Below are 14,301 nucleotides of genomic sequence, written 5' to 3' on the forward strand. Positions count from 1 at the left end.
GCGGTTCATAAGAACAAGGTCAAGCAGCAGACATTGGGGACAACAAAGCTACAGACCGGCAGAGAGCGAAAACGACTCTCTACTGACCGGGATGACCGCCAACTCATTCGAATGTCACTCAACAACCGTAGGATGACATCAAGTGACCTACAAAAATAATGGCAAATGGCAGCTGGGGTGAAGTGCACGGCGAGGACGGTTCGAAACAGGCTCCTAGGGGCAGGGCTGAAGTCGTGCAAAGCTAGAAAAAAGCCCTTCATCAATGAGAAGCAAATAAGAGCCAGGCTGAGATTTGCAAAAGACCATAAGGATTGGACCGTAGAGGACTGGAGTAAGGTCATCTTCTCTGATGAGTCCAATTTTCAGCTTTGCCCAACACCTTGTTGTCTAATGGTTAGACGGAGACCTGGAGAGGCCTACAAGCCAGAGTGTCTCGCACCCACTGCGAAATTTGGTGGAGGATCGGTGATGATCTGGGGGTGCTTCAGCAAGGCTGGAATCGGGCAGATTTGTCTTTGTGAAGGACGCATGAATCAAGCCACGTACAAGGTTGTCCTGGAAGAAAACTTGCTTCCTTTTGCGCTGACATTGTTCCCCAACTCTGAGGATTGGTTTTTCCAGCAGGACAATGCGCCATGGCACACAGCCAGGTCAATCAAGGTGTGGATGGAGGACCACCAGATCAAGACCCTGTCATGGCCAGCCCAATCTCCAGACCTGAACCCCATTGAAAACTTCTGGAATGTGATCAAGAGGAAGATGGATGGTCACAAGCCATCAAACAAAGCCGAGCTGCTTAAATTTTTGCGACAAGAGTGGCATAAAGTCACCCAACATCAATGTGAAAGACTGGTGGAGAGCATGCCAAGACGCATGAAAGCTGTGATTGAAAATTAGGGTTATTCCACCAAATATTGATTTATGAACTCTTCCTAAGTTAAAACATTAGTATTGTGTTGTTTAAAAATTAACATGAACTTCTTTGCATTATTCAAGGCCTGACAACACAGCATCTTTTTTGTTGTTTGACCATTTTCTGCAAATAAATGCTCTAAATGACAATATTTTTATTTGGAATTTGGGAGAAATGTTGTCAGTAGTTTATAGAATAAAACAAAAATGTTAATTTCACCAAAACACATACCTATAAATAGTAAAACCAGAGAAATGTATATTTTTGCAGTGGTCTCTTAATTTTTTCCAGAGCTGTATTTATATATACACACACACACCTGTTCTGAAAGTCCCCAGAGTCTGCAACACCACTAAGCAAGGGGCACCACCAAGCAAGCGGAGGGGGGGTGAATAGTTATGCACGCTCAAGTTCTGTTTTTTTGTCTTATTTCATGTTTGTTTCACAATAAAAATATTTTGCATCTTCAAAGTGGTAGGCATGTTGTGTAAATGAAATGATACAAAGCCCCCAAAAAATCTGTTTTAATTCCAGGATGTAAGGCAACAAAATATGAAAAATGCCAAGGGGTGTGAATACTTTCGCAAGCCACTGTATATTATTCTTACCCTCTTCTGGCGCTAAAGTCCACTGGTTCGTCCACCATGTTCTCCTTGCCGTTCTTACTCGGCCCTCCGTGGCCCCCCAGCCTCCCGTTCATCTTCTCCTCATAGGCCGCCGCCGCGCCCGCCAGCATACTCTGGTGGTGGTGGCTCCCCTCCAGTCCCCCTTTGCCGTCGTCCAGGGACCCGGCTGCCACTGCTGCCCCTTCCAACGCAGCCAGGTCCTTGCGCTTGAGCAGGGCCAGCATCTTGAGGCGCTCCATAGCCTCGTGGCCCTCCATCTTAAGGCGCTTGGCCAGGGCCTCTTCACGCTCCTCGGACGTCTCCAGGCCCCGTTTGAGCAGGTTCAGCCGCAGCGCCTCCTCAGACATCCGCTCCATCCTGGAAACAAAGGAAGGGAGGGAGGAACGTGAGGTTCAATTCAATTCAACCAGATATTTGAAAGCATTTCACAGATCACAGATGCTTATGAACCATGGTTGAGAGTGAGCCTATGTGAAGATAACACCTCAAAACGAACAGTCTCGCCCTGCAGCTATGTATTTTATAGTGAAAATAGGGCCTTTGTTGCTCTTTATGCGTGTGTGTGTGTGTGTGTGTGTGTGTGTGTGTGCGTGTGCGTAAAAATGAGTGTGTGGGATTGTTATATCCCTGACCGCCCACTGACTAACTACGCAATCAGGTGACTCCCTGACAGCATCCAATTAACTAATTACACAAGCATTACATTTTGATACCAGTCATATTCACCACTTGATGGCACGAATATTGAAGTCAACAAAAATATTTAAGAAAGGGATGTTTGAGTCTTTCAAGTGGGAAATTGTAAAATATTTGAAAGCCTACAGAATTCTCATCCTCAACGGTGAATCTGTGAGAGTCTGAAAGTGAACTCTTTCACCTTGAGTGAATGGGGGTGTTCTTATTTTGCAATATCACCAGATGACATCAGGTGCATTGACCCGTGACTAACTGACAATTATGTTAACAAGTGGATGACGGTTATTCATGTCATGTCGTTATATTAAAACAAGTTCCTATCCACCAAATGAATGTATGAGAAGGAACACACAAATACAATTAATGCGTGTTAAACATTGACTTGACATTTTCAAGTAACCTACATTGGTGCTCAAGACATCTCTTTAGGCCAAGGATCATCAACTAGATTCAGCCGCGGGCCGATTTTTTCTTTAGCGGATGGTCAGGGTGCCGGAACATAATTACAAATGATTTGTTGACTGCAAATTGACCGCAAGAAGCCCAAACAGATATAATATTTGACTAAAACATAACCATTTTAAACCTTGCTTACATTGGTATACGATCACATATATCTTTCTATTATGCGTGGGAATTCTTTGGAACAGATTTACTAAATTAAAAATTACTTGGAGCTGATTTGCTGGGGTTTTTACAGTCTTAAGTCCAACAATTAAAATAAAAAATACATTTCATTTGTATTTATTTTTGCTCAGAAAACTTGGGGGGACAAATAAAAATCACCCGCGAGCCAAATTGTGCGTGGTTACTATGTGGATCACACCAGTGAGGAAGACTTCGGTTGGGTGGCAACCAATGACCTCTCACAAACACGGTTTTGTCATGTGACTGGTTGCTATAAGTAGGCTGACTGAGCATTTGGTCCAATCAAAAGCCTGCGTCAGGAATGCAAGCTGGAAGTGCAAAAAGCCTCAAAACACTGACACAGTAATTGCATGTTTACTGAATAAGGCAATGATAACAGATTGTACGTTTTACACATACATCTTCATAATGCACGTGAAAGGAGCCCTCTGTTTGTACAGTTACAGTAGAGCCGTAAGATTTAGATTCTAAAGAAAGGTCCTATAATATCCACATAAGAAGAAACATTTCTCAGAGGCCAGTATCAATCCAGATCATACTAGATAGTGTATGTTCAATGTGTGTGGAGAACATATGCGCATGAGGTCATACGTGTTCAAGTGCCCGTGAGTTAAATTGTGTGCATACATACAGAGTCTGCTCCAGTTTGACCATGTGTCACGTACAAGCGATCTAAATGATCATGTATGTGCGTGCCTGTCACACTAAGTTAAGCACGCTTGGGTGGGCTATGGAAGGCCCGAGGACAGACGCACACACCCACACACCAGACAGTATGTGTCGGCTTTTGTCCGCTGGCAACTCCCTATCTGCTCAATACATTTGTATTCCAGTCACCGTAGATAGCAAGCCTGAGATTAAGTGCATTACTATCAGGCGTTGCACTGCACAGTGCTCTGACGTCTGCATCGGTTCCTAGAGATCTTGCTCTGCATACCAACAATAAGCAGTTCAGAACTGACCTTACAAAATGCTATCCACTGTCTACAAGTAGACAAAACATAAGATTGCAGTCAAAATATATTAGATAAAACATCCCAGCCAGACATACAAACATAAAATAAATAACAGCACATCAAAGGATAGTATAAAGCATCAAAGGATAGTATAAACATAAGATGTTGGGGGAAACATGATGAGTACATTAAAATCTGTGGATGTATGGCTCTGTTATAATCTTCAGGTATTTCCAGGATTTTCTACAAAGATAAGTTTCCCCTGGCAGCACATATATGGATTTCCATTGTAGATACAGCCAGTATCTGATGAAAAACCATCCCAATTAAGAAACTATCTCGATTCATATTCAGACAATGTGCGGGGAGAGCCAAGCTCATTCTCAGTTAACAGATGACAGATGAGGCCTTCAGTGATGCATATATGAGCGCACTGCACCAACAGTCAAACAGAGCTATAGAAGTAGCACAATGGAGGATGCCTTGTCTGTAGTCACACATATCACCTCAATGCAGGTGTTCTGTCATATGATGCTTCCCCATCAGAACATGCGTCCATGTGTGTCGTAACGGTGTTACCCTTTCTGTTCTGGTTTGTAGATGAAAGATTACTTTCATAATTTGCATAATATAAAACGCAACATCAAATCAAACTTTGTCACATGCGCCGAATACAACAGGTGTAGACCTTACCGTGAAATGCTTACTTACAAACCCTTTACCAAAAATGCAGTTTATCAAATAAACTAAAGAAAAAAATAATAAAAACATTTGAATAACAATAATGAGGCTATATACAGGGGGTACCGGTACCGAGTCAATGTGCGTGGGTACAGGTTCGTCGAGGTAATTTGTAGGTAGGGGTAAAGTGACTAAACATAGATAATAGACAGCTGGTAGCAGCAGTGTAAAAAGAAATGGGGGGGGTCCGGGTAGCCATTTCAGCAGTTTTATGGCTTGGGGGTAGAAGCTGTTAAGAAGCCTTTTGGTTCTAGACTTGGCGTTCCGTTATCGCTTGCCGTGCAGTAGCAGAGAGAACAGTCTATGACTCGGGTGACTGGAGTCTTCGACCATTTTTTGGCCTTTCTTCTGACACCGCCTAGTATATAGGTCCTGGATGGAATGAAGCTTGGCCCCAGTGATGTACCGGGCTGTACACACTACCCTCTGTAGCGCCTTACGGTCAAGATGCCGAGCAGTTTCCATACCAGGCGGTGATACAACCGGTCAGGATGCTCTCGATGTTGCAGCTGTAGAACTTTTTGAGGATCTGGGGACCCATGCCAAATCTTTTCAGTCTCCTGGGGGGAAGGTGTTGTCGTACCCTCTTCACGACCATGATAGCTTGTTGGTGATGTGGACACCAAGGAACTTGAAACGCTCGACCCGCTCCACTACAGCCCTGTCGATGTTAATGGGGGCCTGTTCAGCACGCCTTTTCCTGGATCTGTTGGGGCAGTATTCGAATTGGAGTGGGTCTAGGGTATCCGGGATGATGCTGTTGATGTGAGCCTTTCAAAGCACTTTATGGCTACTGACGTGAGTGCTACAGGGCGGTAATTATTTAGGCAGGTTACCTTCACTTCCTTGGGCACAGGGTCTATGGTGGTCTGCTTGAAACATGTAGGTATTACAGACTAGGTCAGGTTGAAAATGTCAGTGAAGACACTTGCCAGTTGGTCCGTGCATGCTTTGACTACACGTCCTGGTAATCCATCTGGCCCCGCGGCTTTGTGAATGTTGACCTGTTTAAAAGGTCTTGCTCTCATTGTCTACCAAGAGCATTATCACACAGTCGTCCGGAACAGCTGGTGCTCTCATGCATGCTTCAGTGTTACTTGTCTCGAAGCGAGCATAAAAGGCATTTAGCTCGTCTGGTATGCTTGCGTCACTGGGCATCTCGCGGCTGGGTTTCCCTTTGTAGTCCGTAAATAGTTTTCAGAGCCGGTGTAGTAGGATTCAATCTTAAACCTGTATTGAGGCTTTGCCTGTTTGATGGTTCATCTGAGGGCGCAGTGGGATTTCTTATAAGCGTCCGGATTAGTGTCCCGTTCCTTGAAAGCGGCAGCTCTAGCCTTTAGCTCGATGCGGATGTTGCCTGTAATCCATGGCTTCTGGTTGGGATATGTACGTACAGTCACCGTGGGGATGATGTCGTCGATGCACTTATTGATGAAGCCGATGACTGAGGTGGTATACTCCTCAATGCCATTGGATGAATCCCGGAACATATTCAAGTCTGTGCTAGCAAAACAGTCCTGTAGCGTAGCATCCGCGTCATCTGACCACTTCTGTACTGCAACAGTTTCAACGATTTTACTGAGTTACAGTTCATATAAGGAAATCCATCAATTGATATACAGTTGAAGTCGGAAGTTTCCATACACTTAGGTTGGAGTCAACAAATGTCCACAAATGTATTGTTAACAAACTATAGTTTGGGCAAGTCGGTTAGGACATCTACTTTGTGCATGACACAAGTAATTTTTCCAACAATCGTTTACAGACAGATTATTTCACTTATAATTCACTGTATCACAATTCCAGTGGGTCAGAAGTTTACATACGCTAAGTTGACTGTGCCTTTAAACAGCTTGGAAAATTCCAGAAAATTATGTCATGACTTTAGAAGCTTCTGATAGGCTAATTGACATCATTTGAGTCAATTGGAGGTGTACCTGTGGATGTATTTCAAGGCCTACCTTCAAACTCAGTGCCTCTTTGCTTGACATCATGGAAAAATCAAAAGAAATCAGACAAGACCTCAGAAAAAAGATTGTAGACCTCCACAAGTCTGGTTCATCCTTAGGAGCAATTTCCAAACGCCTGAAGGTACCACGTTCATCTGTACAAACAATAGTACACAAGTATAAACACCATGGGACCATGCAGCCGTCATACCGCGCAGGATGGAGACGCGTTCTGTCTCCTAGAGATGAACGTACTTTGCTGCGGAAAGTGCAAATCAATCCCAGAACAACAGCAAAGGACCTTGTGATGATGCTAGAGGAAACAGGTACAAAAGTATCTAGATCCACAGTAAAACAAGTCCTATATCGACATAACCTGAAAGGCCTCTCAGCAAGGAAGAAGCCAATGCTCCAAAACCGCCATAAAAAAACCAGACTACAGTGGGGACAAAGATCTTACTTTTTGGAGAAATGTCCTCTGGTCTGATGAAACAAAAATATAACTGTTTGGCCATAATGACCACAAAATAGATGGCATCATGAGGAAGGAAAATGATGTGGATAAATTGAAGCAACATCTCAAGACATTAGTCAGCAAGTTAAAGCTTGGTCGCAAATGGGTCTTCCAAGTGGATAATGACCCCAAGCATACTTCCAAAGTTGTGACAAAATGGCTTAAGGACAACAAAGTGAAGGTATTGGAGTGGCCATCACAAAGCCCTGACCTCAATCCTATAGATAATTTGTAGGCAGAACTGAAAAAGTATGTGCGAGCAAGGAGGCCTACAAACCTGACTCAGTTACACCAGCTCTGTCAGGAGGAATGGGCCAAAATTCACCCAACTTATTGTGGGAAGCTTGTGGAAGGCTACCCGAAACGTTTTACCCAAGTTAAACAATTTAAAGGCAATGCTACCAAATACTAATTGAGTGTATGTAAACTTCTGACCCACTGGGAACGTGATGAAAGAAATAAAAGCTGAAATAAATCATTCTCGCTACTATTATTCTGACATTTCGCATTCTTAAAATAAAGTGGTGATCCTAACTGACCTAAGACAGGGAATTTGTACTAGGATTAAATGTCAGGAATTGTGAAAAACTGAGTTTAAATGTATTTGGCTAAGGTGTATGTAAACTTCCGACTTCGGAATGTTTTGATTTCTACTTGCCATATATTTTTCAACTATGCTGTGATGTTTCACAAAAGTTCTGAACCTTTCTATTGTAATAGTTTATATAGATTCTAAATCCATTTTTGTTGATTTTTACAAAGAGTATTATTATATTATTGATCGATTTACTACGGCTTTTCGAATCACCCAGCAGTGCTATTTGCAGAGTTGCTATTCTTCAGCCATTCCTGAACCTGCGACTAAAAACAAGCTACATATGGGCAGTACCAAAACAAGTGATCTAATGATTCTGTGTCTTCGCAGCAAAATCTGCAGAGCTGGGATGATTGTATTCCCCATATTCAAAACATTCTATTGGTTGCAAGAATTTTGTATAATAATTTAAATTGAAACACTACGTTGAAAATCTCTTCAACTATTTTGCAACCTGTGTGGCGCAGATGTGAATTATTTGGTCCTTAATAAATGGAACTGGTATACGTTTTTATTTATCACCCCAAACATTTTCATACCAATTTTTTTCCTTACCTACTCCCCCTTCGACTTGCCTCCTCCATTTTTGCGGTAATGCTGCAATCGATTGGTTGTAATTTTGGATAGAGCAGTCATTTCCATATATTTTTGTTAGCTCCATGTGTGACATAACTCCACCAGTCCTATTTATGATATCATAAAATAATTTGGACAAAGAATAAAATAACAAATATATTTTTTAACCAATTTATCAATAATATTTGTTGTAATATTTGTTCTGTCTTTTCTGGTGGATGAAACTGAAATTGCAACCAGCTTTCTATGGCTTGTTTTAAAAATAACTATATTTTGGACATTTTTCATTTTCAAATAACTGAAAGTGAGAAATTGTCATCTGGATAAAGGGAAAAAAGGCAATTTTTTTATATGGGTGAGCCATTCTTATTAATCTGCTGGAGAACCAGTTTGGATTTAAGTATAACCTTTGTATGACTGAAACCTTTAGTGAGAGGTTCAATGCTTTAATATTTAGATTATTAAAGCCCTCCGAATTCATATTCATTATATAAATAGGCCTATTTAATTTTGTCTGGCTTGCGATTCCAAATGCTCACATAATTCACCTAAAAAAGTTGTTCGTGTAGACAGGGCCACATACAGTGCATTTGGAGAGTATTCAGACCCCTTCACTTTTTCCACATTTTGTTACATTACAGCCTTATTCTAAAATGGCTTAAATAAATGTTTTTCCTCATCAATCTACACACAATACCCCATAATGACAAAGCGAAAACAGGTTTACAATCCCTGCTGCAGTGTGTGCAAACCTGGTCAAAACCTACAGGAAACGTATGATCTCTAATTGCAAACAAAGGTTTCTGTACCAAATATTAAGTTATGCTTTTCTGATGTATCAAATACTTATGTCATGCAATAAAATGCAAATTAATTACTTAAAAATTATACAATGTGATTTTCTGGATTTTTGTTTTAGATTCCGTCTCTCACAGTTTAAAATTTACCTATGATAAAAATTACAGACCTCTACATGCTTTGTAAGTAGGAAAACCTGCAAAATCGGCAATTTATCAAATACTTGTTCTCCCCACTGTATATATACACATTTGCAAAAATGTCTACTAATCTGTTTTTGCTTTGTCATTATGGGGTATTGTGTGTAAATTGAGGAAAAAAACGATTGAATCCATTTCACAATAAGGCTGTAACATAACAAAAATGTGGAAAAAGTCAAGGGGTCTGAATACATTCTGAATTCACTGTAAGTAAATAGGTCAACTGGGATATGACTAAATCATTAAAATCAGGGGGATTTTTCCACAAAAAGACAGGTATTTACCTTTCCATGGTCACAAGATCTTATTTTTGCTAACTTTCTATAAAAATGTATTGTAGTGAGATAATTTATATGAATACCGAGTATGTCCACTTCACCGTCAGACAATTTTATTGGTAAACTACACGGTAATGTAAAAGTTGTAATTTCTGCGATCCGATACGCAATATGGTACACTTATCATAGTTTGGTTGTAATCCAGAGAGGTTAGAGAAATTATCTAGATCCTCTTTGAGGCTGTGCAGAGATCCAGATTGCGGATTTAAAAGAAAATATGAGTCATCACTCTCCAAACCATTTATGTCTAGCAGCATAGGACGATTGATTGTTTTTAAGCCTTGGATTTCTAGCCCCTTGATATTATTGTTGGATCTAATTTGAATAGCTAACATTTCGATGGCCATAATAAATAGATATGCCGATAGTGGACAACCTTGTTTGGTACAGTGTTACCGCTGACGTTCTGACCTTATTCACCTTGGTGACAGGCACAGAGGCTGCTGGACTGTAACCGCTATGTGTGTTCAGCCATGTTGACTGATGTGGTCTGATTCGCACTTGACCTCACAGAGAGGCGTTTGATGAGGTCCGGTAAGAAGAACAGTCTCCAGACACACCGTCTGAAGAAGACTGGTGACTGTTTTCCACTGAATCCCTGGTCCTCACAATGCATACCAATGGTCTACTTTCTTGTGAAGTATTCCGTTTATAGCCTACCGCTTTAGCAGTAAGGTTTCAGTCCTGGTTCAAATGAGTCTCACAAAACCTGAAACTGAATAAAGAGCCAGTAGTGCCCACCACCAGTAAAGTAATTTCCAAAGGTTAAGGGTCTCAAAGACAAATGGATCCCAATTTGCTGTGATTTCAACTGCCAAAATATAATAACTTGTGCCTCATCTATGCATTAGGGGGCTGCCGCAAATGATTCAAATCAGGTTTACCTACAAACATGGAGTCAGACTTCGAACAGTGTTACAAAAGTATCTAGATCCTTGGGTAGACTCACAGGTAGACAGACTGAGCTCCTGAACACACAACTCTCAGACCACACTCGCTGGTCATTGCCAAGTGAAGGGCAATGTAGAGGTCAAGCTCTTCAAGGGCAAGTTTGTTTCTCTAGCTTCTCAAAACAGTCACATTCTGTTTTAAGCTATCAGAGAATCAGATGCTCTGACAAAGGTCATAAGCCCAAAAGCTTGGCACATTAAATTACTGAAATGTGCATTGTTCAAAGAGTGCGAAGACTCTTTTCTACAAGTTATCAGAGTCCAAAATGTTCTTAACTTCAGCACTGAATCTCGTAAGAAGATTTAGTTGGCCCTCAAAAGGGCCACAGTATGCAAACACCTGCTTTGAACTGACCTTTGTAAGACTGAGCCATCAGCATTAGTAGTTCACCTGCACCATTGTACAGGAACCATCATCTAATTAATCCCAAAGGCCTTACATCTAACTGTACAAAAATATCATGTAGCGAGTGCCTCCTCAATTGGAATTCAAAAAAGACATTTAATTGGCCCCTTTTATCGCTTAATCACTTCCCTATTAGTGGATTATTCCTTGTCATGTCGTTCTATCATTCCCCCTCATCTATAGCATTATCTTATTCTTCTGGCTGGCACCATTAAATCCATTCAGCCTGTCATTCTGTAACATCTCAATATTATCATCTCCAGATCTGAAGCGTTCTCTTAAAAAAAAAAAGTGAGGAATCTTTTACGATAACGTAATATCCCCTCCTCAATAATAAGGACTCAGGGAGTGTTGGGGCAATGCGAGTGCACATTCGCCTCGTTTAATTTTGGATGCCTCAAAGGCATGATGTGAATCACAGTCTCCATTTCGTGTATAAAAATAATAATAAAAAAAACACCCTTGCAACCTCCATGCCAAGCCACCCACCTCTAATGAGAAAAAAAGAGCACAAGCACGCGCATGGCCAACAATGGCACTGGCCGAGCCAATCAGTGTGGCTTCTGTGGTGCGCGTCAGTCTTGCCCCCCCACCCACTGTTCCCCCGTCTGCCTTTACATAATATAATGGCTGTTTCAGTCAGCTGCTACACAAACCAGACGCTTGCTCCCCAACCCCTCTCCACCCAAACACCCCTCTCCCCCTTATCCCTCCGCCTAAAACGCCCACCCCTCCTCCCTCCTTTCACAGAAAACTGCACACGCGCACTCCGTGACAGACTCACGGCTTTGGGCACTTTGCCAGCCAACGCAGCAGCAGCTAAGGGAATCGAAAAGAAAGAAAGAAAGACTGTGCGAGAGGGAGGAGAGACAATTTGAGATAAGAACAACATCATCCCCCTTTACCCCAAATCGCCATTTTTCATTTAACCCCCCCCACCACCTCTCTCTGGGCAGATTTCATCACCTCACTTTGCCATTGACACATATACATATACATATTTATTTTATTTATTTATTTATTTTATGTCAGCTTTATTTAACCAGGTAAGCTAGTTGAGAACAAGTTCTCATTTACAACTGCGACCTGCGACACACACACACACTAAATCTTTACAAGAAACACAGTCGGAACCCAGGGACAGTGAGGGGACTGAGGGTGAGAGGAAGGGCATCCTACCCAAAAAATCCGGCACACAGGGACATAACAGGCCATTCCAACATAAGGCACTCTTTTGTAACCCCCCTCATCCATGCTCCACCCTCCTCTTCCCCTCTCCGGCATTCTACTACAGCTGTGCCACACCACAAAGAAGTGTGCATAAGCGACCCCTCCCTTCTCCTGCACCCCTCCCCCATTTTCTCACCCCTCGTAAAAATAAACACACATGCTTACTTTCTGGGGGCCCCTCGAAGGTACTGACAGCGGAGGGCTTCATTTTTTATTAATGCATTTACGTTACACTACCCCATCTAAAAGTGTGTGTGCACGTGTACGTGCGTGGTGAGGGGTGGGGACGAGGATAGAGGGAAATGGAGCAGAAAAAATAAACGCTCTCCTGACACGCTACCTTATAATGCCAACCCTAAATTCCCCCCCGCCGCCCATCCCCCCACCGACACACAATTTTCTTTATGTGCATGCCTGTCGATCAGATCAGAGCACACACACACACACTCACACACCAGAATGTCCACCTCTTTTTTTGCACCTCAAAAATTCACCACCTCCAGAAACCTTAACGTCAAAACGTCTGCACAATCAATTGTCCTATGCTCCTAGACATAACTGGTTTGGAGAGTTTACCAAACAGGCCAAATGCCAGATGGTGGGGTACAATAGTAATAAGGCCATTTGCAACTACACGGTGGAATCCGCAGCTCATTTCACGCCTGATCTGCATCATGACAATATATTTGGCTGACGCAACTCCCGGACCCCACCTTCCCCAACCCAATACGCTGGCGGCACTGCATCTTTCACCCAGGGCTAGAGAGAGGGAGAGAGAGGGCACACAGAAATTCTTCACCCCTTTCCGACTCAACTTCACGCAAGACTACGAGAGCATCCTCTTTTTCTAATATATATTTTTTTAACCGTTAGGTTTGTGTGACGGTGGGGGTGCTTATCGCAGAGGCGCAGGAGGGATGTTCGCCATCACCACCCTGCCCCCTCATCTCCATCCTGTGATCTTGGCCAAACTCCCAAAAAATATCTGGCTCTACCCATCCAGCTTGTCTGATCACCCACCAGCTCAATTGGCTCGATTAATCATTTTCCTCTTCACCACATCTGATGTCGAGCAAGCATTGCGGGCACACAAAATGGCCGCTGTTGCCATAACAAAAGTGGACACTCACCCTTGTGAAATGCTCTGGGGCTGAATCCCTAATCGAGTCAACATATTTGTCATTATAAATCATCATCATCACAGTTATCATCATGGCTTTATAAGTCACTTATGTATGGTGTTCTAAGTAATGTATGTAATATGTGGTATGGTATCACAAGGCTTTGGGCTGTGACCCAGTTAGGAGTTATAAAAGCCTGGCCTTGTCCCAGGGTAAGACAGGGTGAGCATTGCAAGTCTCTGGGGATGCGGGGTGGCTGCTGGGCTCTGGGACCTTTCTGGAAACGCACAATCCTGCTATCCCCTTGGCCTTGTATGTGGTTTGGAGGGACAGTGCCACGACGATGTACAGTGGCTTGCGAATGTATTCACCCCCCTTGGCACTTCTCATATTTTTGTTGCCTTACAACCTGGAATTAAAATGGATTTTTTGGCGGTTTGTATCATTTGATTTACACAACATGCCTACCACTTTGAAGATGCTAAATATTTTTCTTGTGAAACAAACAAGAAATAAGACAAAAAAAATAGAAAACTTGAGCGTGCATAACTATTCACCCCCCCAAAGTCAATACTTTGTAGAGCCACCTTTTGCAGCAATTACAGTTGCAAGTCTCTTGGGGTATGTCTCTATAAGCTTAGCACATCTAGCCACTGGGATTTTTGCCCATTCTTCAAGGCAAAACTGCTCCAGCTCCTTCAAGTTGGATGGGTTCCGCTGGTGTACAGCAATCTTTAAGTCATACCACAGATTCTCAATTGGATTGAGGTCTGGGCTTTGACTACGCCATTACAAGACATTTAAATGTTTCCCCTTAAGCCATTCGAGTGTTGCTTTAGCAGTATGCTTGGGGCCATTGTCCTGCTGGAAGGTGAACCTCCGTCCCAGTCTCAAATCTCTGGAAGACTGAAACGGGTTTCCCTCAAGAATTTCCCTGTATTTAGCGCCATCCATCATTCCTTCAATTCTGACCAGTTTCCCAGTCCCTGCCGATGAAAAACATCCCCACAGCATGATGCTGCCACCACCATGCTTCACTGTGGG

General features: G+C 42.5%; 1 protein-coding gene across 3 annotated transcripts in view; it reads right to left on the reverse strand.

The window, feature by feature from the left end:
* LOC121585976 (transcriptional repressor p66-beta-like) overlaps positions 1-14,301 on the reverse strand; it is a 56,285-nt gene that overhangs the window by 21,777 nt on the left and 20,207 nt on the right. For all 3 annotated transcript variants that reach the window (XM_045226051.1, XM_045226052.1, XM_045226050.1), the window contains exon 2: positions 1,522-1,896. In XM_045226051.1, the coding sequence (XP_045081986.1) occupies positions 1,522-1,895 (374 nt within the window). In that variant the 5' untranslated portion in view covers position 1,896. The remainder of the gene's footprint in view (positions 1-1,521; positions 1,897-14,301) is intronic.

The sequence above is a fragment of the Coregonus clupeaformis genome, chromosome 17 (assembly GCF_020615455.1).
Source record: "Coregonus clupeaformis isolate EN_2021a chromosome 17, ASM2061545v1, whole genome shotgun sequence".
Taxonomy (NCBI): domain Eukaryota; kingdom Metazoa; phylum Chordata; class Actinopteri; order Salmoniformes; family Salmonidae; genus Coregonus; species Coregonus clupeaformis.